This window comes from Ictidomys tridecemlineatus, chromosome 16, assembly GCF_052094955.1.
Source record: "Ictidomys tridecemlineatus isolate mIctTri1 chromosome 16, mIctTri1.hap1, whole genome shotgun sequence".
Taxonomy (NCBI): domain Eukaryota; kingdom Metazoa; phylum Chordata; class Mammalia; order Rodentia; family Sciuridae; genus Ictidomys; species Ictidomys tridecemlineatus.
In genome coordinates this window covers 22,458,530-22,485,585 of record NC_135492.1, presented here as the reverse complement: position 1 = coordinate 22,485,585, position 27,056 = coordinate 22,458,530, and the positions used below count along the sequence as shown (strand labels likewise).

Here is a 27,056-nt window from a genome sequence, read left to right as displayed (position 1 = left end):
TAACAAAAATAATTTACATAGGTAGCTGTGTAGGGGAATCAAATCGTCCTAAAATCCACTCAGTTTTCTCTGAACAGAGATTCCCAACACTTAGCCTCTCTGAGTTGGTGCTAGAGATGATCAACTATTAGGAGATTTCTATGAGTGAGGATCTGTAGAAGTCTAAAAAATTGAAGAATTCCAAAGAGATCTTTCTGCACAGCAATCCTTCCCTGTATGGAAAACGTGCTCCATCCTGTTTTTTGCACAGTATCTCGGGTACAGACATGATGAAGTTTTGTTCAGCATATAGATGAGTCCAGAGCCCAGGTTCATGGGCTTCTCAAAGTTGAATACTTATCCTTTAAGTGGATGATTATATAGGTATATTCAAGCCACCTAACTTTAGAGGTTACAATACTTAGAATTTTCTCTGTGAATATATGAACAAAATTACATGTGTTCATGAACAAACCAGAATAAAGGTAACAGGAAACTAACATTAATATGCATGGCCTAAGACATTGAGGCTCTTTGCTTAGGAGGGTTTTTTTTTTCTAATTAAACCTCTATCATTTCATTTGAACCAAAAGTACATAGTCCTTACTACAGGAAAGACACGTAGTTCACCCTTTTAGTCAGATATCACCAAAAAAATTCAAGGTTGCATCAGGGAAAGATTTTCTATAACATTGGAGCTTGTGAATGAGAAATATATGACAGATGTGATCATTTTTAATGCACAGGAAATCACTTCGTACTTTGCATAAAATGTAATCCAGCCATGACTGAGAAATGATGGGAAGAGAGAGAGGAAAGAATGGTTTCCAGGGTGTGTCAGCAAAGCTTCAGTTAGAGGGGAAAGGGGTCATTGGGATGGGCCAACATCTTTTCCTCCCGGTACCAGTGTTGACTGAGAAGGATTAAATTTAATATTTGTGATAATGCAATTTTTTACTTTTCTCCTAAGACATGTACTCCATGATTCCTTACCCCAAAAGATGATAAAAAATCACATGGTGCATGGTGTTATTAACTTAAGAAGCACCTTTTACTCTGAAGTTGGAATTGGGATCTTGGCCAACACCATCCTCCTTCTGTTCCATGTCATCAAGTTCCTGTGTGACAAGAGGCTCAAAAACACGAACATGATCATCAGTCTTTTGGCCCTAGCCCACCTCCTGATGCTGCTCACCATGGGGTTCATAGCTGCAGACACTTTTACATCTCAGGTGGGGCTTTGGGATTATGTCACATGTAAATCAGTTGCCTACTTGTACAGGTTGATGAGGGGCCTGTCCATTTCTGCCACCTGCCTGCTGAGTGTCTTGCAGGCCATCACCCTCAGCCCCAGAAGCTCCTGCTTGGCAAAGTTCAAGCCTAAGTCCCCACAGGACAGCCTGAAGTCCCTTCTCTTCCTGTGGGTCTTCTATATGTCATTCAGTGCCCACTTCTCTATCTCTGCTGTTGACAACTCCACTGTGACCTCACAGAGCCTTATATTCCTCAGTGACTCTTGCACTATTTTACCCATGAGCTACTTCCTCAGGCATTTGTTTATCGTCCTGGGTGCATTACGGGATGTCTTCCTTATAGGGCTCATGGCCCTCTCTAGTGGGTACATGGTGACCCTCTTGCATAGGCATAAGAGGCAGTGCCAGCACCTTCACAGCACCAGCCTGTCTCCAAAAGCCTCCCCAGAACAGAGGGCCACCAGGGCCATCTTGCTGCTCATGGGAATTTTTGTGCTCATGTACTCTTTGGACTGCATTGTCTCCTCCTCAAGAACCATGTGGAACAATGACCCTGTGTGCCGTTCTGTCCAGATCATGGTGTCCAATGGCTATGCCACCATCAGTCCTTTGGTTATTATCTTCACTGCAAGACACAATGTTACCTTTTTGAAATGTTCGTGGGGAAAGGACAGTCAACATTAAATCATTGCATGATTGGTCAGTTCTCAACCTGAGCGACCACACTGCCGTGCATCAACACATCATGGCATAGTTAGTTTGCTCTCTATGTTGGATCAATGCATAAAGTGGTTTTTAAAAATGATTACATTGAAGCACGAAAGTGAGAAAAACATGACAGATTCTTGTCCATATGGCTTGAACAAAGCTAGTAGCTTTATATTTCTGATTGATATGTGAAAGGAACCCTAGATAGTAAATATCACTTTTTTTCTGAATCAGTGGTTATATTTATATGTATGTGAGAGATTGCAGTGATTTTAAGAAATCAAGAGTCTCAGAAATCTTTTTTATGCCTAATAGAGTGTAAACATCCCTTATCCTAAACTGTCATCTCATCTATCTATTGAACTTTTATGAATATAACAAAAAAAAACTGGATATAGGGAAAACAACTATTATTTAAACACCATTGCTCAGGATACCATATTTATAATAGTCAATGATAGAGACAGTCTCATATGCCCAAGAATATGAATGTATGAAGATATGGTCTAGATATATCATGGAGTTCCACTCAACAGTAAATAGGAGAAAGATTCTGATGCACAGGAAGCCGCAGATGATTCTTGAATTTATTATGTCAAGAGGGTACATGGTGACCCTCTTGCATAGGCATAAGAATCAAAACTGTATACATCTACACAAAGCAGGGTGGAATCTTCAGTAGTATAATATGCAAAGATGGAATATTGCATTAAATACTAAACATAGCATTAAATATGAAGGTGATGCTGATATATAAGAAGCCACGGATGAATCTTGAAATCATTCGGTTAAGTGACTGTCACTCACAAAAGAATCAACATTTGTATAAAATATACCTGTAAAAGATGGAAGTTAGGATCGTATAATTCATAAACACAGAATGTAGAAGTATGGCGTTTTCGTACAGCTGAGGAAGGTGTGCCTTGGGAAATTTTTATTTAATGAATCTAGAGAGATTTTAGGAATAAGAAAAACTGGGGAGATGGTAGAGAGAATCCATGCACCCACACCTGAATTTGATTAAGGCCACTGACAAGTATTCTTAATCATGATAAATGATAAATATCATCTTTTGTGTACTTAAATAAGAATAAAATGTGTCAACTACCTTATAATCAGGGGTGAGGAAAACTTTCTCTGAAATTATAAAAAAATTGCAAGTAGCCCAGGATGGTGGTGCCCACATAGAATTCCCAACATCTCGGAATCTCAGGCATTACAACATATGGAGTCAGGAATGGGCTAATTTGAACTTTGGATCAAAATTACAGAATGTGACATGGACCATATGATTAGGACATACATTATTTTTCTCAAGCTCCTGTTTGGCAAAGTTCAAGCCTAAATCCCCACCGGAAGCCTGAAATCCCTTCTCTTCCTGTGGGTCTTCTATATGTCCTTTAGTGCCCACTTCTCAATCTCTACTGTTGACCACACAACTGTGACCTCACACACACTCTTATATTCTTCAATTACTCTTGCACTACATTACCTATGAGCTACTTCCTCAGGCATTTGTTTTCCGAATGCACTACATTATAGGATGTCTTCCTTATAGGGCTCATGGCTCTCCCCAGTGGTTACATGGTGACCCTCTTGTATAGACCTAAGAGGCAGTGCTGGCACCTTTACCACACCAGCCTGTCTCCAAAAGCCTCCCCAGAAGAGAGGGCCATCCTGCTGCTCCTGGGAATTATTTTGCTCATGTACTCTTTGGACTGTGTTTTCTCCTTCTCAAGAACCATGTGGAAAAATGACCCTGTTTATGGTTGTATCCAGATGATAGAGGTCAATGGGTATGCCAAAACTAGCACTTTGGTTTTTATCTGTACTAAAAAACACAGCCTTAACTTTGTGAAATTCTTATGGGGGAAGGAGAGTAAATGTTGGATCATTGAATGGTGGATGAATTTTTATAATGAGCCACCACATGACTTGGCAAGTATTCATCATGTCATAGTGTGTCTGCTTTCTGTCTTGAATGAATAGACCAAGGGGGGCATTTATATGATTACTTTGAAACTTGTGAACGAGAAATACATGCTAGATATTTTTTCACACACCTCTGAGATAAACTAAAGTCATTATATTTTGGGGGGGGTGGGGGAGCTTCTGAGGATTGAATCAGGAACAATCAAACACTGAGTCACATCCTCAGCCCTATCTTGTGTTCTATTTAGAGACAGGGTTTCACTGAGTTGCTTAGCACCTCGCTTTGGTTGATGCTGCCTAAACACATGATCCTCCTGATTCCGTTTCCTGATCTGCTGAAATTACAGGAAAATTTCACTGTGCTTTGCAGTACGTTGTATTTCTGACTAAAAATGTGAGATCGACCCATGAGAGGTCTCAATTTTATTATCTGCATTAGTCCCTATATTTATAAATATATGAGACTGGAGTAGCTTTTAATAAGTAAATCATATCTGTAGTCTCTCTGATGCCTAAAAACTTGTAAACATCTCTCATTATAAACTTCCCTCTGAGTTATCAATTGTGCTTTTATGAATATAACAAATAATATTGGCAAGGACTCAAAACTGTCACTTGGACACCTTTGTTCATGGTACCATTATTTATAGCATGCATTGGTGCAAACAATCTGAAATCCACATGCATAGGAATGTATAAAAATGTGGTCTGGATATACCATAGGGTACAATAGGAAAGTTGAAGACATTATGTCCAATAAAATGTCACTCTAAAAAGAATCATCATTGGGCCAGGGATGTGGCTCAAGCAGTAACACATTCTCCTGGCATGTGCAGGGTTCTGGGTTCAATCCTTAGCACCACATAAAGTAAAATAAAGATATTGTGTCCACTGAAAGCTGAAAAATAAATATTGAAAAAATTCTCTCTCTCTCTCTCTCTCTCTCTCTCTCTCTCTCTCTCTCTCTCTCTCTCTCTCCCCTTTGCCCCCCCCCTCTCTCTCTTAAAAAAAACAATCATCATTGTATAAATCCACACATAGAATGTGGAACTTTGGGTAATGTAATCTATAGAGACAGAATATTTAATGACATTTTCCAGTAGCTGAGGAGGGGATTCAGTAGGAAAATTGTTATTTGATTGATATAGAGATCGTTTAGGGAAAAGAAAAATTTCTGGACATGGTGGAGATTATACATATCCACAAAATTGAATGTGCTTAATGCTGCTGACTCTACTCTTAAACATTGTTAAATGAGAAATTTGGTCTTTGTGTATTTAGTCACCATAAAACATTTCAATCACTTTTAGCCAATTGGGAGAAAAACATCCTCTTAATTTACAAAGAAAAGTGAAATGACTATCAAAGTGTCAAAATATTTTTTCCAAAAAATCTAAAACATTTCAGCAAAACTGTGCCAAACCACCTGGTTATGGTGGTGCATGCCTGTAATCCTGCTTGCTAGGGAGGCTGACATAGGAGGATTTCAAGATCAGAATCAAGTTCAGCAACTCAGTGTGGCCCTAAGCAAATCAGTAAGATGGTGTCTCTGAGTAAAATATAAAAATGTCTGGGGATGTGGCTCAATGGTTAAGAATCCTGAGTTCAATGGCTGATACCAAAAATAAAACATAAATAAAAACCTATCCCAAACAGTCATTTGATGATGATCCTCTGAAGTCCCCCATCACTCCCACTTTTGGATGAAGAAGTAATTGAAGTTCTGGTATGAGTTCAGTCTGGGCACCTCATCTATCTCAGTGTTGTCTTAAATCATTCCTTTAGGGTAACTATCTGAATGAAGTGTTTTAAATTAGGAAAAAATACCAGATTTAAGCAGAACCTGGAAAATTACTAACCTTGATAACAGTTTATACCATGAAAATATGAACTCATAAAAGTCTTTTAAATCAGAAAACGAGTGATTAATAATGGCAATTTTTTTATTATTTAACCAGGAATACTAGGTTTATTGAAGATATTGTAATCTTATTTTCAAATAGCCTGTATCATTTTATCAGATGCCAAATGATACAGGCTATTTGAAAAGAGCATTGCAATATCTTATCCTTCACAGAGAGTCACACACATGATCCAACAATCACAATCTGTGCTTTACCCCTCAAATGTACACAAGCATTCATAGAAGTTTTATTCATGATCACTATAAATTGGAAAAAAATAAATTGGAAGGAATAAAATTGTACTTGAGGAAAGTAATGGTTAAGAAAATATTGTACTTCCAAATGAGCCACTTTCAAGTGATTTTGTTGGTTAAGTCAATAAAAGAAATGAAGCTCAATTGCATTTGAATAAGTGAAACAAGCGTCACTTCCCCAGCCTCACCTGCCTGTGAATACCTTTACCCCAACTCCAGCTTCACCTGCACTCTTGATATTTACTTCAACACATTTCAATTCCAATTTAATTTTCACTCACACCTTGAACCCAGATCCTCGGACTTTGAAAAATGGAGAGCAGAGCCAACACTCCCCAGAAACCAGGTCCTCCAAGTAAGAAGGGGCTGAGGGAGAAGATGCCCATCATACATGGTAGCTGAGACACCCAGTCATTGGCAACTCACAGGGTTGCCAGGAAGATCTCAGACCAGAAAGTGCCCTAAAAAAATGTTAGGTGATTTCAGACAAATTTGGCCCATGTCACAATGTAAGAAGTTGATACTTTCTGAATGATTGGGATATCTGTGACCCCCCAATACACATGTCAATTTACTTAAGAGAAAAGTAGAGAGCCCAGTTCTTCCTAGAGAGCTGTTATTCACCTGAGCACAAAGTCAAATGGAGGGGCAGGTGAAATGTCCCATTGGAGTCCTGATGGTTTGATGCTCTCCAGTGAGACATTGTCACTTTCTTACAGACAGAAAAATTAAGGCCCTGCAGAGATATGGGTTTAAGGCCTCTCTTCCCTAAACAATCTCAGGTTCTTCTCAGGTGAACTGAGTCTTCCCATCACCTCCATCTGGGTAAGATGCAGAACCAGTAGGCAGGGGGGGGCGGGTCCTAGGAAGGCTATGGGAGGAGGAAGTTTGGGCTTATTGGTGAGGTAGTTGGTATCTGCACAAGAGACCTGAGCCTTTATGAGTCCCTCTCAGGTGAGAGGACGTGCCCTGTATGGCAAAATGAGAACATTTCTTTCCCAGCCTACTCATGACTTTACATACTGATAAAAGATGTCTCCGATTTTTGCATAGGGACATCAATAAGTTTTAGGTTTTCATGAACAAGACTATAGTTATTGACTAGCACCATTAATATGCAAGCTCCCTATGAAATATTATGTTCCGATTTTAAACATTACTTATTCAACGTGTTTGACCAGGTAGGTGACATGTTTTAATTTCATATTTTTTGATAAATATACATAGGTTCTGTTTCTGTCATTATTACAGCTCAAAAAAACTACTGTTTATATAAGTGACTTCTGTGTTCTGTTTAATTGTTTTAATGTTTTAGAACAATTAATTTTAAAAATATTAGCAAAAATTAAAACAATTAATTTATTGTTCTGTTTTAAAGTCTTTATAAGGAAATCTCCTATGTTTAAAACCTCATCTGGTAGAGGGTTACCCCACATTACTGCCAAGTGTATCCTAGGATTTTCTCATGAAACATTTCTTGCCACAATATATATTATGAGCCCTGGCCCTGTGCTCAGCCACTTAGGAAATTTCAAATTACAGGTGCAGAATGTTGAGTTTGCAAGTACATTAAATATTTAAAAAGTAAAGATGGTGGTTTTTTTCCCATTTGTGGCTACAAAAAACCCAGCAATATAAATTCCTAGAACTTGGGAAAAGAATATTTCTGTCCTTAAATTTAGATTTTGGGATTTGGAAGATTTTCCTGGGATTACCAGGTTGTCAGGGCTCTGCTCAGTCCCCATTTGTTCGAAAAAAAAAAAATATATATATATATAATATATATATATTATATATATAAAATATATATAACATATAATATATAAATATATATTATATATAATATATAATATATAAATATATAATATATATAATATATAATATATATTTATATATTATATTTTATATATAATATATTTATATATTATATTTTATATATAATATATATTTATATATATTATATATATATATATATATATATATATATATATATATAAACATTCTCTTCTTCTCCTAAAATTTCTGAAAATTTATTTTAAAATATGGATTATGTCAAGATTCTGAACACAAGCTATGGTGACAAATCTTTCAATTCATGAAGCATTTTGTAAAACTCTTACCCTATTCTCAGAAATAGAATTTCCATTCATTTGCTCAACTGTATCCCAGGGTTTTTAGGACTGCACACTGTGTGTAATTTATTTCAGAGAATGCCTGAACACAGCACAGTCACCTTGCTGGTGAGGGCTTTGTCTCCCCCCAACAAACCAGCTGTTTCTTCATAATGATCTTCTTACTCTCCCAGCTCAAGTTGGGCCAAAAAAAAAAAATACATCGTGCAGCCCACTTTATCCATATTTCCTGAGTCACTTGCTTGAAGTAAGCTCAGTCTCACTTTCCAAGTGATCAAATTTTAAAACTATTTCTAGAAGAAAATGATAGCGATGATAATGATGGTAAACTTGAGCTATGGTTAAAAAATATCACCTAGGTGACAATGACAAACCAAGTTCTGCTCTCTCCTGTATGTGTGTGTGGGAGGGGTGGACGTGGAGTGCTAAGTGACAGTGATGAATCCTGTTATTTACACCTTATCTGCACCCTAAAAGGTAGGCATGACCACTTCAGGTTTCAGAATAAAGATACTGGTCTCTTTTTCATGCTGGAATCTGTCCACCAAAGTGTCCAAGATCACGTTGTAGGATACAAAGAGCTTGTCTCTTTCCTTTCCACGCTCCCATTCCCCCCAGACCCCAAGTTCAGGTGCAGCATCCTGAACCCTCCTTACTAGTTTGGAGACCTATTGTATGACATCATGTATCGCAGGTTTAGTATGAAATTTTGGCAACTGAGAAATAATAACCATGTCTTATTTGTTCAGACCCTGATCCATCTAATAAAGAAGACTTGGCTGGGTTGTTCTTCTCTGAGGGGTCTCCAGCCTTCACTATCAACTTGAAAGCATTCTGCTGGTGGCTGATCCTGCCCTGTCCCCTGATCTCTCGGACTGTGCTGTACTAGCCAGGAGAGAGCCTGGTGAGACACAGGTACAAGGGGACATGCTAGATAATTTCAGTTTTCATAAAGGGAGCATGCTCACCAGACTGTTTTTCCACTGAAATGACTCATCAGCGGAGGTGCAGCTAAATACATTTTTTAAATAGTCACTTATAGCATAATATTGAGATAAAGTCCAACTGAGGTGATTGACATGCACAGCTCACTGATAGTGATGAGTGTGTGTGATTTGGAAGTTCGAGTGTGACGAGGGTACTCCCGTCTAGCCTGGCTCCACTTTGAGGAAGCTAAGAAGCTAAGGGGGTGCTTTTGATGACATGATATCATTACCAATTTCCTTGACCTGCACTCAAAAGAAGGTTCATTTTTCATAATGCTATGGAGGAATTTCACCTCCAGAAAAAAAAAAACATTTTAGGCATTTTTAAAGTTCCACTGGAGCTATGATTTTCTGAATAGTAATGCCAATTCATACCATCTTTATACCCCAGCCAGTCCTAAAACGTTTAGGTTTACAGGATTACAGTTTCTAAAGTAACTCTGCAGCCAACCCCATTCAGTGCCCTGATTTTGTAGGTTATTAAACTGTACTCTTTGAAGAGCTCATTAATGAAAAGTATTTCTACAGTTCATGCTTTTATTCTTATTTATTCACTAGCTGAATTTTTTGGTTTACTTAATATTCTTTATTTTAATGTTTATTGACACAGTATCATTGTATGTTACTGTGGAATTTGTGGTTACAGTTTCATACAGACAAGAAATAGAATGCTGTGTCACTGCAGGTTTTTAGAATGATTTCAACTCAATGAAAAATAAATGGTATTTACAGAAATTACATTAGCTAAAGTTATTTTCCAATGGTAGCTCTTCAATGATAATTTGTATCTATTTAAGATTATTCTTTGACCTAGCAGTTTTTGAGCCTGAGGCAAGTTCAATGCCACCATCAGCAACTTAGTGAGGCCCTAAATAACTTAGAAAGACCATGTCTCAAAAATAGAAAATTTAAAAAAAATCAGGATATTGCTCAATGGTGAAGCACCCCTTGGTTCAATTTCTGATGACAAAATAAACAAACCAATAAGGATTATTCTTTGAAAGCTATCACTGGACCTTTTATCTTACACACGATAACATGCTTATATCATTAACAGTAAATACAGGTTTCAAGTCATTATTTTTGTGAACAATAAAGATTAGAGATGTGGGGCTGGGGTTGTGGCTCAGCAGTAGAGAACTCACCTAGCATGTGCAAGGCCCTGGGTTTGATCCTCAGCACGACATAAAAATAAATAAATAAAATAAAGATATTGTGTCCAACTACAATGAAAAAAAAGAGATTAGAGATATGTGTAACTTTGATATTTTACTTTGTGTTTCTGGGATTACTGTGCAACCAACTCAAGTAGGTGGATAAATGAATGGAGAAATTTGTCACATTACTCGATCATGACTTTTTAAAACCTGAAATATTTTTTCTCTTTGATCATCTTTGGTTTTTCATTTTGGCTTTTTTTTTATTGAGAAAAAAGAATATGAAAACAAAGCCATAATTTATATAAAGAATTGTACAAACCAATAGCAATATGGCAGTAAAATTTTCTTAACCAGGAATTTATTAACATTTTATATACAAAGTCTATGAGTCTTATTACAGGTACATTTTTTTTAAACAATGTTATAAATTTTTTTATCAGGAAATCTTTACTCCAAAAGTTTGAACTAAATACCTGCTTCAGGTCTGAATTCTTCAATGGGTTCCAATGTTTGCAAGTGATTAACATTTTTTTCCCCTAGAATCTGACATTATTAAACCAGTAGCCATAAAACACATTACCCTTATATGTTTGATTTTCAGATAACACTTTTCTATTATGTGGCAGAAATATCTTAAAATACTGTATATCTCACATGAATGATATTCAATTAAATACACAACTCTACAAAAAATATTATCCCAACAGATCACTCAACAAATTTTTTAGCATAAATTTCAGGCTTGGGACTGTTGAGTCTGGAGAAATGTCACCTTTAATTTGTAATCCAGATAATATCTGGGAAACCATCTTTCAAGATTGGGCTGGATACTTGTCATTTAATCAAAACCTTGAAAAGGAACAACAACTCTATTTTGCTTGTAGTTCTAATTATTACTCTGATTTTAAATCTTGGGAAAGGACTTAGAAATGGACCATGCTATTGGTAATACTTCTGGAATATTCTACCTGAGGCTAGTTATTCTGGATTGAGGATAAAAAAAGTGACATGTAAAGTCACATCAGAGGATTCCAGGAACAGACCTATAATTTCAAAACAGTTCTCTGAAAGAGACTGTGGAAATGTGCTACTATATTGGTAATTTCTTATTTTTTTTGTACCAGACAGTGAACTCAGGGATGCTTAACCACTGAGCCTCTTCCCCAGTACTGTTTTTTAATATTTTATTTAGATACATATTTTGTTTAGAGAAATATTTAATATTTTATTGCTGATTTGCTGAAAACTGGCTTAGAACTCAGGATTCTCCTGCCTCAGTCTTCCAAGTGCTGAGATTACATCCATGTGCATACCAGGCTCAGCAAAATTTTTCAAATTCTCTCCTCTATTTTCAGGCAGCAACACAGCTTCTCTGTTAAAAAAATAACTGAATTGTTTCTTCTAAGTCACATGCATTAAAAACTGTATGATCATAAAAATAGAAGAAAACATTTCTAGAGAATTCATTTTGTACCACAAACACTTCCAATGTTGATACACATACTATATTTTTTATACCAAAATACCTCCAGTGTATACATAAAGTGCCTATTTATGTTGATAACTATGATGACTGGACCTCAGCATCACAGAGTACTTAAGCTAATGCTATTGTAAATGGCAGCTCATATACACACACTTACCATTCTGACTGCAGACTTCACCCAAACACTTTCTTGTTTATATACTGTAAATATTTGGTGTGGCAATAAATAAACCAGAATTAACATGGTGTAGACATGCAGTAACACTGTGCATATTGGATCTGTGATACTCTTTGCTTAGGAGGGGCTCATTTCCTCTTTCCTATAATCAACCGCACTCCAATTCACCCAAAACTGTAGAGCTACAATTATGAACCTGACCAACAAGATAGGGTACATGAAAATCAAGTGTGACTCTGTCTTCACCAGAAAATCTCACACATGAGATTATAGCAGAAAAAAATGTTCTAAGATAAATGACATTTTTTTTTGACTAGGGATTGACCTCAGGGGTGCTGAACAGTGAGATACACCACCACACACCTTTGTTTCCTTTTCATTTAGAGATAGGGTTGAGCTAAGTTACTTAGGGCCTTCCTAAGTTGCTGAGGCTAACTTTGAACTTCCAATTCTCCTATCTCAGCCTCCTAAGAAGCTGGGATTTCAGGAGTGTGACACTGGGACCAGCTGGCAATTATCAATATACAAGAAAACAGAAGTATCATTATGTATAACATTGTGGAGGCCCCAGGGGCACATATAACCCAGCCGAGACTGGGAGATGTGAGGACAAGGAAGAACATGGGCATGGGTTCTGGGAGGTGTGAGACAGATTAAGGGGGTTTGTTGGTTTGCGTTATTATGTGCTGGAGATTGCTTGGTGGGTAAGTGCACCTGCACCAATTACACCTAGTCCTTTTCCTTGTGTATTTTGAGAGAGGGTCTCACTAAGTCGCCCATGGTAGCATCATCCTTGTGATCCTCCTGCCTCAGCCTCACAAGTACCCAGGATCACAGTTACTGTGAGTTCAGGCAGGCATCACTGTGCCCAGCACCAGAATTCACTTATCATGTGGAATAAAGGCATGTTTTGATGAATCCTCTTTATTTTCCTGATTGCAAGGTTGTCCATTGGGATTGATGAAGGTCATATTTGCAAAAACGACAGTTTCTTGTCTTTTTTTGAAGGTGTTCACAGAATTCTTTCCCCCATAAGATGAACAAAGCCAACAGACTGTACAGTAATATTCACATAAGAAACACCATGTACAGCGTGACTGGCGTTTGGGTCATGGCCAACGTCCTTCTTCTTTTTGTCCACATCTTGTTGCACATTACTGGGCACATTCCTAAGCCCACAGACCTGCTCATTGGTCTCCTGGCCCTAATTCACCTGATAATGCTGCTCATGAAGGGCTTCATAGCTGCGGACATTTTTACACCTCAGGGCGGCAGGTGGGATGACCTGACGTGTAAATTTCTCATCTACCTGTATAGGTTAATGAGGGGCTTCTCCATCTGTGCCACCTGCCTGCTGAGTGTCCTCCAAGCCATCACCCTCAGCCCCAGGAGCTCCTGCTTGGCAAAGTTCAAACATAAATCCTCAAGTCACAACCTGTGTTTCCTTTTCTTCCTGTTGGTCATCTACTCATTCTTCAATAGTCACCTCTTCATTTCCATTGCTGCTATCCCCAATTAGACCTCAGACAACTTTATGTACGTCACAGAATCCTGCTCCTTCATCCCCATGACCTTCTTCCTCCGGCACAGCTTGTCTATCCTGCTGACCTTAAGGGAAGGCTCCTTTATAGGAACAATGGCTCTCTCCAATGGATACATGGTGGCTCTTCTGTGCAGGCACAAGAAGCAGTCCCGGCGTCTCCACAGCACCAGCCTGTCTCCAGTGTCATCCCCTGAACTGAGGGTCACACAGACAATCCTCCTGCTCATGAGTTGCTTCGTGGTCATGTCTATCTTGGACAGCATTGTCTCCTATGCAAGAATCACACTGAAGGGTGATCAAATATTTTACTGTATCCAGATCTTCGTGGCCCATAGCTATGCCTCATTCAGTCCTTTGGTGTTTATTTGTACTGAAAAACATCTAATTAGTATTTTGAGATATATGTGGAAGAACACAGTAAATATTTCAGTAACCAGTGATGGATGCAGTTCTGTTAAAATAAGAAAATGTGATTTCTTTGGGATGATGCACCATAGCTCAGTGTATATACTGTTTTCTTTAAATACAATATAGAGTTCTTCTGTTAGAGCCATATATTTGAATATGTAAGTGGTAAATACATAAAAGAAAATTAAGCCATCTTTATCTGTGAGATATTACCAGGGTTTTATGTTTCTCATTGAGTCCTCCAGTGGGGACTCTGAGGTGAATGCAACTTTTAATAACTTGGGCTATTCAAAACTATTTTTAGGTACAATAGTCCCAATGCTTTTCAATAATTGTATTGCCTCAGTTATCTACATTTTTTTAAACTAGACATGTAAACATTTGCTACCATGAAACACCACATCATAGAGCATGCATGTGTGCACATGTGCACATGCACATTCACACATACACACACACACACACACACACACACACACACACACACACACACAGTACATGCAGAGAGTCAGACAGTCATTTCCACAGCATTGCTCATAAAACCATGTTTTAAATAATCAAATGTAGAAAGTACCCAACACCCGGAATCATAAGAATACATAAACAATATGTTATTCAGACACTGGGCTATAAACACTTAAAATGAAAGAAAATTCTGACACAGGATGCCACATAGCTGAGCCTTCAAGGTACTCTACTTGGTGAAGCAAGTCAGTCACAAAAGAACCAATATTGTATAAAAAGTACTTAAAGGATGTTGAAGTTGGAGTTACCAAATTGATAGTCACAAAAAACAGAATGATATTCCACCAACCCCAGGACATGAGGATGGGGGAACTTTGTCATCTTTACCCAGTGGTGGAAAATATATTTTCTGAAATTAAAAAGTGAGTGATAAATTTCTGTTTTCTTAAAATTTTTTTAGGTATACTTGGAAATATGTATATGTTTTATTTTATTTATTTATTTTTTATGTGGATCAAACCCAGCACCACAGCAATGCCAGGCAAGTGCTTGACTGCCAAGCCACAACCACGGCCCAGTGAAAAAATTTTTAATGTGCCAGAATGTCATGTGGTCAGCTTAAAATATTAGAGCTGATTCCTTCCAGTGGTTTGAAAATGGGTTTTTAAAAGCTCAAATCCTATTCTCAGTCCCTCCCCCTATAATTATACATGTTAGCAAACATAGTTAAATGCACATGAAGTTTAGTAACTCATTATTGCACTGTTATAAAAATGGGAAGAATCAAATTTAATCCTTCTAGAAAGCCAACAAACCTCAATCATAATCAATAAGAGAGAAAGGAAGGAATAAAGCATATACAAAAATATACAAAGGATATTAAACCAGAAAATTATTAGGAAAACAAGTGTAAGTTGTTATATGTGTCAATAATAACCTGGCGAGTGAGTGAATTTCTCAATGAAAATACAGAGACTGTCTACATGCCTTGCTAATCCAGGTTGTGATTGATGTGCAAACAGTTTTTATTTTCTTGCTTTCAAAAAAAAATGATGATGATGTACACATAGAAGAGTACCAAAAAAATGTCCAGGTGTATAAATATGTCAGACATGTTGTCCTCAAGGCCAGGGCTAGCAACAATCCTTGAAGTGCATGTTCTCCAAGATCTCCATTTTACAAAAATGGCAGAAAAGGACACACTTTTGGAACTATCGTTTACATTTTCATTTTTATTTTACAATTTCATACAGAAATGATACTAAGTGTGTTATATAAGTTGATTTTTAAAGGCTCCTCAGTATCTATTTTACCTTAAATAAAGCAGGGATATGAGATCAGATATATGTAATTTTGTGTGTGGTGCTGGGGATTGAACCCAGGACCTTGTGCATGTGAGGCAAGCACTCTACAACTGAGCTATGTCCCCAGTCCTGATGCAATTTTTATGTATAAATATGCCAGAGAAAAATGGGGCTCTGTGCCTGTGATCTTCTGTGACCCATAAAACACATGTGCCCTCATGGAAAATCTTTCTAGTGTCATTTGACACTTGTCATAAGAGCAGACCAAAAAATGTTGAGTGAGTGAAAGAACAAAGTTGTCATATTTGCCCGATCATCACATTTTGGAAAAGATGAAATTTTTTTCTAATGGTGTATAGAAATTTCTTTTTAGAAAACACCCTGCCCATCCTGCCTCATGTATGGAGGCTATAAAGGTTGCCCACATGGAAATGCAGCTCAGAAGATGCTTGGAAGGGGCAGGGGAAGATGCAGTCAGAGGAGGGTGAGGGGCCCCTGGGCACAGCTGCAGGGCTGGGGTCAGCAGTTACCAGGAGTAATCTGTGAAGATCTCAGCAGACTCTGGCGTAGATAGGAAAAAGATCAACTTTGACCAACTTGGTCTTAGACACCTGGTGGGAGAGTATAACCAAAACACAGCCATATATTGACTTTTAAAAGATAAGACAGTCATTTATTATTGTTAATACCAATGGACATTATGTCCGTCCTTCCAACAGTCAAGTGAAACTGGTAGGTTACGAAGCAAGCGTTTTGATCTGGGAGGGCCTGATAAATATCACAAAAAGTTCCATCAGTCCCAAGTCTGTTCTGAGCCAATCTGAGACCTACAAACCTTCCTGACCTCCTGCACGGGAAGACTTGATGTGTGTGTGTTTTTGATTATTTGTCTGTTTGCTAAAATCATTATGATGAAACCCCAGGATTTCCAACACTAACTGTAAGACACGGTGGCTGTTTTTCCTTAATAATCTTTTCTGGTCCCTTTTGTAAATGACCCTACAGGTCACACAAGATTCAAACGCAGACATATCCACTCTCTTTCCTAACAGGGAACAACAGTTTCTCCCATATCCTGATGATGTTAAAGAGAATGGATTTAGTTGACAATGAACTCCTTGAGGGGACAGGAAAAGTCGTAGCCTCAGCACTAATTTTATCTTCCGTAATATTTCATCTGGGCACCACATTGTGCAGCTGTCGTTCTAGCGATTCAGGAGGCAGAGGCAGGAGGATCTTTTGAGCACAGGAAGTTCAAGACTAGTCCCTGCAATGGAATGAGACTCCATCTCAGAAGCAAAAAAAAACAATATTTGAATATTTTCTGCTACAGAGTATTAATAATTTACACCAAGGGAGGCAAAAAATTCACCCCATGCCTAACCTTCTTCCTCTGGTTCAAGTAGACTTTTCAAGGGTCAGGAGAACAAGCAGCTTCCTACCTTTGCAACCAGTGCCCTTGAGAGTCCCCCCACCGCACCCCCAGAAGTGCATTTGGAATCCTCCATATACTGCTCCAGAAAAAAGGTGATGGCTTGGGTCCCCTGCAGGGGTTGAAAATTCCACCATAGAACAGCTTTCACAGTGGCCTCCTAGGGTTCAATCCAGCAGCCTGACTTCTTTGGTTCAGGTCAACCCATAGCCACCTGCCATCTAGCTGTTTCTGGGCTGGAAGAATGCAGAAAAAGGGTGGGCCTTTAAGTCCCAGGTTGTCTGTATCATTGGCTGTGACCCCTGTGTGCCACTTTCCTATGCATGTCATTGGTCTAGTAAGGAAGACGGACCATTGGTTAGACTCAGGACTGGAATCCTGGGCTTGAGAGTTCACATCCTGTCTTTCCTCATGTATTTTCTCTGCAATCTACTGACTTAGTTTATCTGGTTTTGGTTTTCTTCACTCTAAACTGGGTGATCGTAATACTATTGCATTCAGAGCATCACTATGAAAATTAAGAGTTAATACAGGATGTCTGTGTACACAGAGGTGAGCTGATACTCTTGCTTTTTCAATGACGCATGATTTATCAATTATATGCCATCTTTGGTCGGGGGACATGCTAGTAATATTTTTTTGCATCCTTCCAATCTCAGGACACATGATGCCAAAGGAGTGCTATTTTTTGTCCTCATTCACATGATAACCCTAAAACAGATACAGTCATTATTTTACACTGAGGCTGAAAGAACTAGGCCACTACTTCAAGGATGCAAAGCCAATAAAAATTAGATGGGAATATGGATTAGATCTGTGTGTTTCCAAGACATCTGGGCTCTTTCCTGCACTTTGATTCCTGATCACCTACTGACACCTTTTTTCCCACACTCTATTGGTTTAGCATTCAGATGAAAATAAAATAACATTGAAAAAGTTAAATAATTAAGTCAGAAAAAAATACATGGAGAAATAATGTTATAGGTATATATTAGGAAAACACCTGGAGTTAAAACAGAGGGGATTTCATTATTCTTATTGATGTTTGTTGCTCAAATTAAAAAAAAATTCATCAAAACACCTATTTCCTCAGACACCTCAAGAGAGTTGTACTTAGGCAAGATATTTCTTTTCCTAAGACTAAACAAAATTATTCTTCCAAAATACAGTTTTCCAGCAAAGGGTTCACAGTCATGGTCTACTTATGGACAATAGAAGGTATCTGCTTTAGGCAAGTTCAGTAAGAAAACAGCCCATATATCATTTAACACTTTTTTGCAACTAGGAATTAAACTCAGGTGCATGTGACCTCTGAGCCACATCCCCAGGACTTTGTATTTTTTTTTTAATTTGGACACAGGGCCTCACTAAGATGCTCAGGGACTCACACAGTTACTGAGGCTAGCCTTCAACTTGAGATCTTCCTGCCTCAGCCTCCTGAGTTGGTGTCATGACAGGTGTGCATCACCTCACCTGGTGTGATAAAGATCTTACAAAGAAAAACAAAAGATTCATCTCCCTCATCCTCATTTAGTTTTTTTTTTTTTCCAACATCAACTAATTTTTGGAAACTCAGGAGGAAATAAAATGGGATGACACTGTGAGGGGTTATCTGACCCTGTGTAAACATGTTCTCGTCCTCCCCAGTGTGAATTGGAAGAACTGGATTGTTTGTTTTTTGGTACTAATGAGCATCACAGCACTGACGGTGGCATAGCCATTGCCCACCAGCATCTGGACCACAAAGCACACAGGATCCTTCTTCTGCATTTTCCCATAAGAGGAGGAAATCATGCAGTCCACAAAGTACGTGACCACAAAGAAACCCATGAGGAGCAGGATGGTCCTAGTGGCCCTTTGCTCTGGGCAAGCTTGTGCAATTCTGATGCTATGGAGGTGCTGGCACTGCCTTTTATGCCTCCACAGGTGAGCCAGCATGTACCCACTTGAGAGGGCCATGAGCCTGAGAAGGAGGACATCCCGGAGTATTTTTACCAGGGAAAATAAGATCCTGAAGTGGTGACCTGTGAGGGAAACTCTGCAGGATTCAGTGGAAATCCAAATATCTTATGTGTTATTGGAGGGGCCTCCAATAGAGACTAAAATACAAATATTAATGAACATGTTGAACACCCAGAGAGTGAGAAAGTACCAAACTGTGCTGTGGGGACGTGTGCTTGAACTTGGCCAGAAAGGAGCTTCTGTGGCTGAGGGTGGTGGCCTGAAAGACACTCAGCAGGCAGGTGGTGCTGACTGACAGGCTCCTCATCAGCCTTTACAGGTACATGGTGGCTTTACGTGAGATATCGTTCCAAATATCCTGAACCCCAATATGTCTATATCCAGGAACACCCTGATTATGAGCATCAGCAAATGAATCAGGGCCACGTGAGAGATGGGCACGTCCATGGGCCTGGTCCTGCACTGGACAAGGAACGTGAGCATGTGGAAGAGGAGGAAGAAGACGTTGGCTGTGACCCCAAAGACAATTTGGGAAGAAAAGACATTTCTTACTGCACGAAAAATGGGAAGTGTGCTTCTCTTGGTCATTTTTTTTTTCTGGTGAAAAGACATATAGAGTCCATGTCTGAGGATCAAATAAAGATAAAATTCTCATCATCACAGTGGTTACCAGCTTCAACCTCCCCAACCACCAAGTCGGCCCACCTCAAAGTATGTGGGCACTTTTTCAATGCACCCTTTGCAAACTCTCAGTATGCAAGCATAACATCTTTTCTGTTTATCTCCACTGGTAGGACCAGGATTAATTTGTCTTGGCATGTGCAGCAACCTGATAAAAAAGCTCAGTAAGTAGCACCCAAAGTGAGTTCAAGTGGGTCAGATAGCTGGAATGTCCACATAGATCTCTCAAGGAAAGAGTGTGGATGCTTGATGAAGCCCCATACAGCTCTATATTTTTAGTGTTCTCTGTTCTGGATTGCTCATCACAGTTTAGATACAAAATATAAAAAATGTTAGCTCTGAATGCAGACTTCTTGAATTTGTTTATATATATATATATATTTGGTACCAGATATTGAACCCAGGTTTACATAACCACTGATATTATTTTATATATATTTGATTATGCCAGAAAAAAATATCTAAGTGGGCAGAACCATCCATTTTTAGCAGGATTTAATTCCAAAATTTCTTTTCTGCCCACTTTTAGGCATATGGAGAAATGGGGAAAAGTAATTATGATTTAAGTGTGTGTGTGTGTGTGTGTGTGTGTGTGTGTGTGTGTGTTTTAACCAGGAATTAAACCCAAAGGTGCTTAACCACTGAGCCACATCCCTAAGTATTTTATTTTCTTAAGATTTATTTTTTAGTTGTAGTTGGACACAATATCTTTATTTTTATAAAATTTTTATGTGGTGCTAAGGACAGAACCCAGGACTTTGAATGTGCTAGGCAAGTGCTCTACCGCTGAGCCACAACCCCAGCCCCTTATTTTTATTTTGAGACAGGTCCTCACTAAATTGATGAGGCTGGCCTTGAACCTGCAAATCTCCTCCATCAGCTTCCCAAGCTGCTGGGGTAACAGGCATGCAATGCACCAACACACCAGGAAAATCCAAGTATTTGGGGTGTCATAGCTTTTAGTGTTTTAATTAAAAGAAAGGAATCCAAACTCACTCTGATAATGGAGTTTCCATAAGAGAACAAAATTTCTTATCTTCTTTTAGTAAGCAATGATATTTCTCCAGAGGACAGAGAGAAAATAGTGTAATAGAAAATTTGATGGTGAAAAACTCATGATATAGCTCCCTATAGAATGAAGGCATTTTCTTTATTTCCATATTAATTCTGCTTTATAGCTATGAAGCATGTAACATTTACAATAAGGTGATCAACATATCCCCACATTCTATCATCTAAAAAACAAGTGGGTAAGACTAGCAATCACTCCCACTTCTTCCTAGAAAATTATAATTTGATAACATCAGTTACGAAGCGTGAGAAAAAAACAACCAGGAGTCAAGACAATTTAAATGTTTTAGCCTAGTTAAATGATTGCTTTAAAATCTTTGCAGAAGTGTCATTGTAAATAGTGGAAATTAATTCATGACATTAGAAAAATGTAATCTCTTCCAAATGATTCATTTAGTAAGAAATGTTTTGTTTATTTCTTCACTCACACATTCAGGTAAAAAAGATTCCTTCCCTTGTACTGCTTAAGAAAAACAAAAAGAAAAATGGTAATATAATTGTCTAGAAGTCTCCACATTTGAAGAGTCGCATATGGTTATTAGTAGGTACAGCGCTACAGGTAGCTATGGATAGATGATGCCTATGCCTGTGTGCACACTTGAAGTGAGTTGTAAGATGTACACTCATATTTTGACCCCAAAACACCTCTACAGCAACGTAAACTGGATATGAAAAACTTGAAGAGGCCTTTAAAAAATTACAGAAAATGAAATAATGATGATTTCCTTCTATCATTTTATGAAATACAGGTTTGTCTTCAATTCAGTTAAATGCAGATTAGAAAATAAAATGGAGAACATCGGAAAAAACAAAACAAAACAGGAGAAACAAGCTACCTGATATATCTGTGAATGGAGGGCACATGATTCTGGTTTCAGCCCTGCCGGGGGGGGGGGGATGGCCACCCTGCATGCATTGTCATGGGAGGGAGGATTGGAGCAAGGAGGGCCCATGGACTTGCAAACCCAGGTAGAGAACTGGGTCTTCTGGGGAGCATGTCCTGAAAACAACTTAAAAAATATTCTTATTTCTATAGAAGAAATTTCCTGGTTACAGCTGGAAAATTTTATCATTTTAGTAAAGTGCTGATCATGGGACATGGCAGAGTCAGATACTGTCACAGGTCCCCCACAGGCATTAGCTCCCTGCAGCCCCAGGAGACAGCAGGCAGAGAAGCAGCTAGCTGTCTGCACACTGTGCAGGTCACACACGTGTGTATCAGTGAGACCCACAGGGCTCTCCATGGTTCACAGGTAGATGTTTTATAAAGAATGCAATGTTGATACTTCTGTGCTAATTTATCAGTTTTGTTAGAAAACATCCTGAAAAATGTGGACATTTTGTAAAAGCAAGTTAAAAGAAATCCTCTGAGCCTGTCCCCTCCTGGCTGTGCCTCACCCCACTCACACCTGCCAGGACTAGTTTGACCATGTGATCAGGGTGCAGACAGAAGCCTGTCCAGCACCAGGATGATCCCAGACCCCCTCCTCAGCTCTGGGGAGAGAGGTGCTGCAGCAGCTCCTGGCAGCCTTGATGGGCCCAGCCCCAGGTCATGACTTAAATCCTGGTGAAAACAAGCTCTCCTCAGACTGGAGGTTCTGAATACGATGACCTAAAGTCAAAGAGAATACTTTGAAAAAGAAGTTCAGGGACAGGTCCCAGTGAGGGAGGGTCCAGGGGTTAAGGACAAGGAAATTCTAAGGAGAAACCTAAGTGAAAAAAAAAAAGAATGGAAATCTAGTCCTTTCCTGCCCTACCAAGGAGCCATCACTTAAATATTTCACATTCTGCCCCTGTCTAAGTCGTGGACAACACAGAGATACATGCCATCACCCAGGGGCCAGAGACTAGGAAACAATCCCGAAGTTAGTGCACCCCACTAAGTGCTGAGGAAAGCAGACCCACAGCACCTTGGGCTTCTAGGGCCTGGATGTTGAGCGACACGGACTGGAGAGAGGGAGGGGTCATAGCTGCTTTATCAGGTGCCCCATGGACACCGTCCTGTAAATACTGTGATTTGCATCCTTATTTCCTGATGTGCATTCCATACATGAAAAGGCAGATGTCATTTGTTGTTATCGCAAAGATCAAGTTCACCATCACCCCTCCACTATCATACCCTGTCTCCTTGATGACCTGGAGGGAGGAGACCATGGGACTTTTGGAAGCCAGGAAAGGGTGGTCACTACTGTCCCTTGGTTGTGATATTAAGCAACGGCACCCCTAGTCCCTGCTCTAGTTCAAAACCTTCGGGAAGCCAGAGCACCATTGGTTTATTTTTGTGAGATAAAAACGGAGACAACATACATCAGCATAAGAAAATGCTATTTGCTATTTCTCTAAAACGTGAGAATAAACTTTCTTTATAAGTATCATATTTGCAAAAAATAAACCATATCATTTCTTTCTGATCAATTAAAATGTATTTTGGTGTATGCTATTATTTCTCACTATCTCAGTATTAGAAGAAAATGCTTAAAGTATTTTGGATTGAGTTTTTGAGAAAAAAGAAGGAAAAACCAGTGTGTTTAACAAAATTCTGGGGTTAACATTTATCTCTTCCTGGGAGAATAGGAATATGGATTCATAATACTGAAGCAGAAAATAACCAGGACCCTTATTATTATGCACTTTGAAAACTAACAGAGAAGCAAATCAAACTCCCTGTAGTCTGAGAAATGGATAGAAACCTAAAATGATTTACTTAAAATTTTTTTTCTTATTAAAAAATTAACAAAGTTTCATGAATCACCAAATTAGTGGGCAAAATCTAGTAAGAACAAAACTTTCCTCTGAATTCTAAACAGTCCTCTAAGCTGTTGAGTGTGTAGAGCTGGATGCATAACTTAAAGCTATGTTAGAACCTATCATATAATTTGGTTATTCTGATTGTTCATCACAATAACAGAAGCCCACTCACACACTGGTGCTGCATCTCAGGAAGAGAAAGGCACTTACCTGGGCAGATCGCATGGGGAGTCAGGGGACCTTAGTGGATCCTGCACTGTTTTAAGGAAAAGACGTCTTTAACTCACCTCTCTCTAGGGCTTTAATTTTAGCTTCTGCAAGAAGGTGACAAGATCCCACTGGAGATCACAGAACCGTAGCTTCCCCCAGGGGAACATGTCGCCTGACTCTTACTTTTACTTTAGTCTCTGGTGGATAGAAGCAACCTGGGGAGAATCGAACTCACAACTTTTCTCTTAATTTCCTGGACACATCTGTGTGAGGGATCTGAAGGCTCTCAATCATGTAGCCCACAAGCATTCTCTCCTTTTTTAAATCCCATATTCAAGTTAGGTCAAACCCACTTCATATATTATAACACTTTTACTCTGGGACGGGTGGTTCCTGGCTCCTCCCATGGATTCCAAGTGGCTCTGGGGGGGTCCTCTCTTCCTTGGTCCACTCTCACATTGACCATGTGGTTGGGGTAATATGTCTTCTGGGATTTTTAAGCTCAGCCCCAGGATTTCACTTCTGTTTTAGGTTAATAAAAATAACAAAGTACCCATTATTATGATACCAAAGGAAGCAAAAAAAAAAAAATAAGCCAATTTCTTTTCATTGTTCAGGAATTCTCCAGGATCAACTCTTCAAAAAAATATGGTGCTGGGAATGCTGGCCATCCATATGTAGTCAATCAAATTTAACCTCTATGCCTCCTCACCCTGCATAAAACTCAACTCAAAATGACGAGGGACCTACGTATTAGACCAGAAACCCTGTGTCCACTGGAAAAAAAAATATAGGCCCAACTCAGTATCATGTTGGTATAGGAACAGACTTCATTAGCAAGATCCCTAAAGAGCAAAAGAAAAGTTAAGAATCAATAAATGAGAAACAATCAAGAATATTGGGCTGTGGTTGTGGCTCAGTGGTAGAGCACTCGTCTAGCACATGTGACGCCCTGGGTTCAATCCTCAGCACCACATAAAAATAAATAACAAAATAAAGGTGTTTTGTATAATTAAAAATAAATATTTTTTTAAAAAAACAAGAATGTAAAGAGAGAGCCAACAGGATGGGAGAATGTCTTTGCCATCTGCACCTCAAATAGACACATTCATCTCCAGGATATGCAAAGAACTCATCTACTTGACACCAAACAAATAGGCAAGGCAACTGAACAGGCACTTCACAGGAGAAGAAATACAAATGGTCAGCAAACATGGAAAGATAATCAACATCTCTAGCAATTAGAGAAATGTACATTAAAACTACATGGATAGTCCAGCAATCCAGTGAGAATGGCAATTATCAATGTTAGCAAGGATGCAGGGGGAAATTTTCACTAATACATTGCTTGTGGGTTTTTTAAATTTTTGCAACTCCTACAGAGAGCTATATGGATATTCTTCAGAAAATGAGGAATGGAACCATCATTTGAATTAGTTATCTTACACCTCAGTATATACCCAAAGGACTAAAAATCCACACAGTATAGTGACCTTGGGTTGTGGCTCAGTGGTAGAGCGTTCACCTAGCATATGCAAGGTACTGGGTTCAATCCTCAGCACCACATAAAAAAAATAAAAAATAAAGTTATTGTGTCCAACTACAATTAAAAAATATTTTTTTTAAAAAAATCCACTGTAATACACTAAGGCAGCCACATCCATGTGTAGAGCGGCTCAATTCACAACATCTAAGCTATGAAACCAACCAAACTGCCCTCCAACAGATAAATGGATAAAGAAAATGTGGTTATATATTCACCATGGAATATTACTAAGTCAAAATAAAAAAAGAAAATTATGGGGCAAGGTTTGTGGCTCAGTGGTAGAGCACTTCCCTAGCATGCGTGAGGTACTAGGTTCAATTCTCAGCACTGAATATAAATAATTTTTTAAAAGGTCCATAGACAACTAAAAATACTTTTACCTGATTTTTATTTTTTAAATATATGACAGTGGAATGTGTTACAATTCTTATTCCACATATAGAGCACAATTTTCCATAACTCTGTATATAAAGTCACCAATTCCTGTCTTCATATATGTACTTTGGATAATGATGTCCACCACATTCCACCATCCCTGCCCCCTCCCTTCACCTCCCACCCCTCTACCCTATCTAGAGTTCATCTATTCCTCTCATGCTCCCCCTTCCTACCCCACTATGAGTCAGTTACCTCACATCAGAGAAAACATTCGGCTTGTATTTTGGGGGTTGCCTGACTACACTTAGCATTATCTTCTCCAACGCCATCCATTTACCTGCAACATTACATCCCTACAGTGCTGAGCTCTGGCTTTGAACTTTTGATCCTCCTGAGTGAACCTCCTTTGCCACCAAGGTTACCGGTTAGGGCCAGCATGCCCAGCTTCTGTCCAAATTTTCTATCACAGAGCAAGGATCATACCTGAGTCCTGTTATGCCATAAGGAGTCTAGACCCTGGTGCTTCCTGTGTGAAACCTCACGTGCACCCAGGAAGCACCTGGGGGACCACAGCTGCAGGCTTCACTCCTGCTTTGGGAATGTAAACTGGCAGCAGAAGACAGGCAGGCTCCCACCAGCCTCATCTCGCATCTATACCAGGTGACCTTGAGCAGGGGACTCCTCTCCAAGTTCCTTCTGGGGTGGAAGTGTCACTGAGAAGTCATTGATAAGCATTATTGTCCACCTGTCAGGTTTAGCAAAAGGAGCTGGGCAGAGCCGAAGTGCTGGGCGGAGAGGTCCTGGGAGGCCAAACCTTAGGAGCAGTGGGCGCGGCGGGGCCCAGCGAATGGGCAGAGCTGGGGGCAGAACCGAGCAGAGTGAGTGGAACCTCACCCCAGTAGGAGGGGCCTAGGGAATCAGGTTGGGCGGAGAGGAGCTAGAGGAGCCCAGCCAATGGGTGGAGCTGGGGGCGGAGCTAGAAGGTCTGAGTGGAGCCCAACTAGTGGGCACAGCTGGGGGTGGAGCCGAGCGGGGCTGAGTGGAGCCCTACCCCTAAGAGCAGAGGGGGCAGGGCCAGCAGAAACACGTGGGAGGCGCGGCCTGCCCCGGGGTCCCCAGGAGAGCGCAGCGCGGGGAACAAGGAGCCTCCAGGGGAGCCGAGGGCGAGGCAGGCTCATGCGCACATGGTGAAGGAACAGGAGAGGCGCTTGTGTCTAGAAATCCCCTCAGAGGTCGCCTTCGACCCAGCGGGGAGCGGGCCCTGGGGCTCCTGCGGCCTGAGATGTGACCCCAGAGTCCGTTCCGCTGCCGTAGGGGTAGGCCGCGGAGGGAGGCT

General features: G+C 39.5%; 1 protein-coding gene, 1 long non-coding RNA gene and 1 pseudogene across 2 annotated transcripts in view; all 3 read left to right on the top strand.

Moving 5' to 3' along the window:
* LOC144371359 (uncharacterized) overlaps positions 1-27,056 on the top strand; it is a 1,013,058-nt gene that overhangs the window by 955,654 nt on the left and 30,348 nt on the right. The gene's annotated exons all lie outside the window — the stretch shown is intronic.
* LOC144371400 (vomeronasal type-1 receptor 90-like) lies at positions 996-1,916 on the top strand. Its single transcript, XM_078033728.1, has one exon. The coding sequence runs from the start codon at positions 996-998 to the stop codon at positions 1,914-1,916; it is 921 nt and encodes a 306-aa protein (XP_077889854.1).
* LOC144371399 (vomeronasal type-1 receptor 53-like) lies at positions 13,009-26,633 on the top strand (annotated as a pseudogene).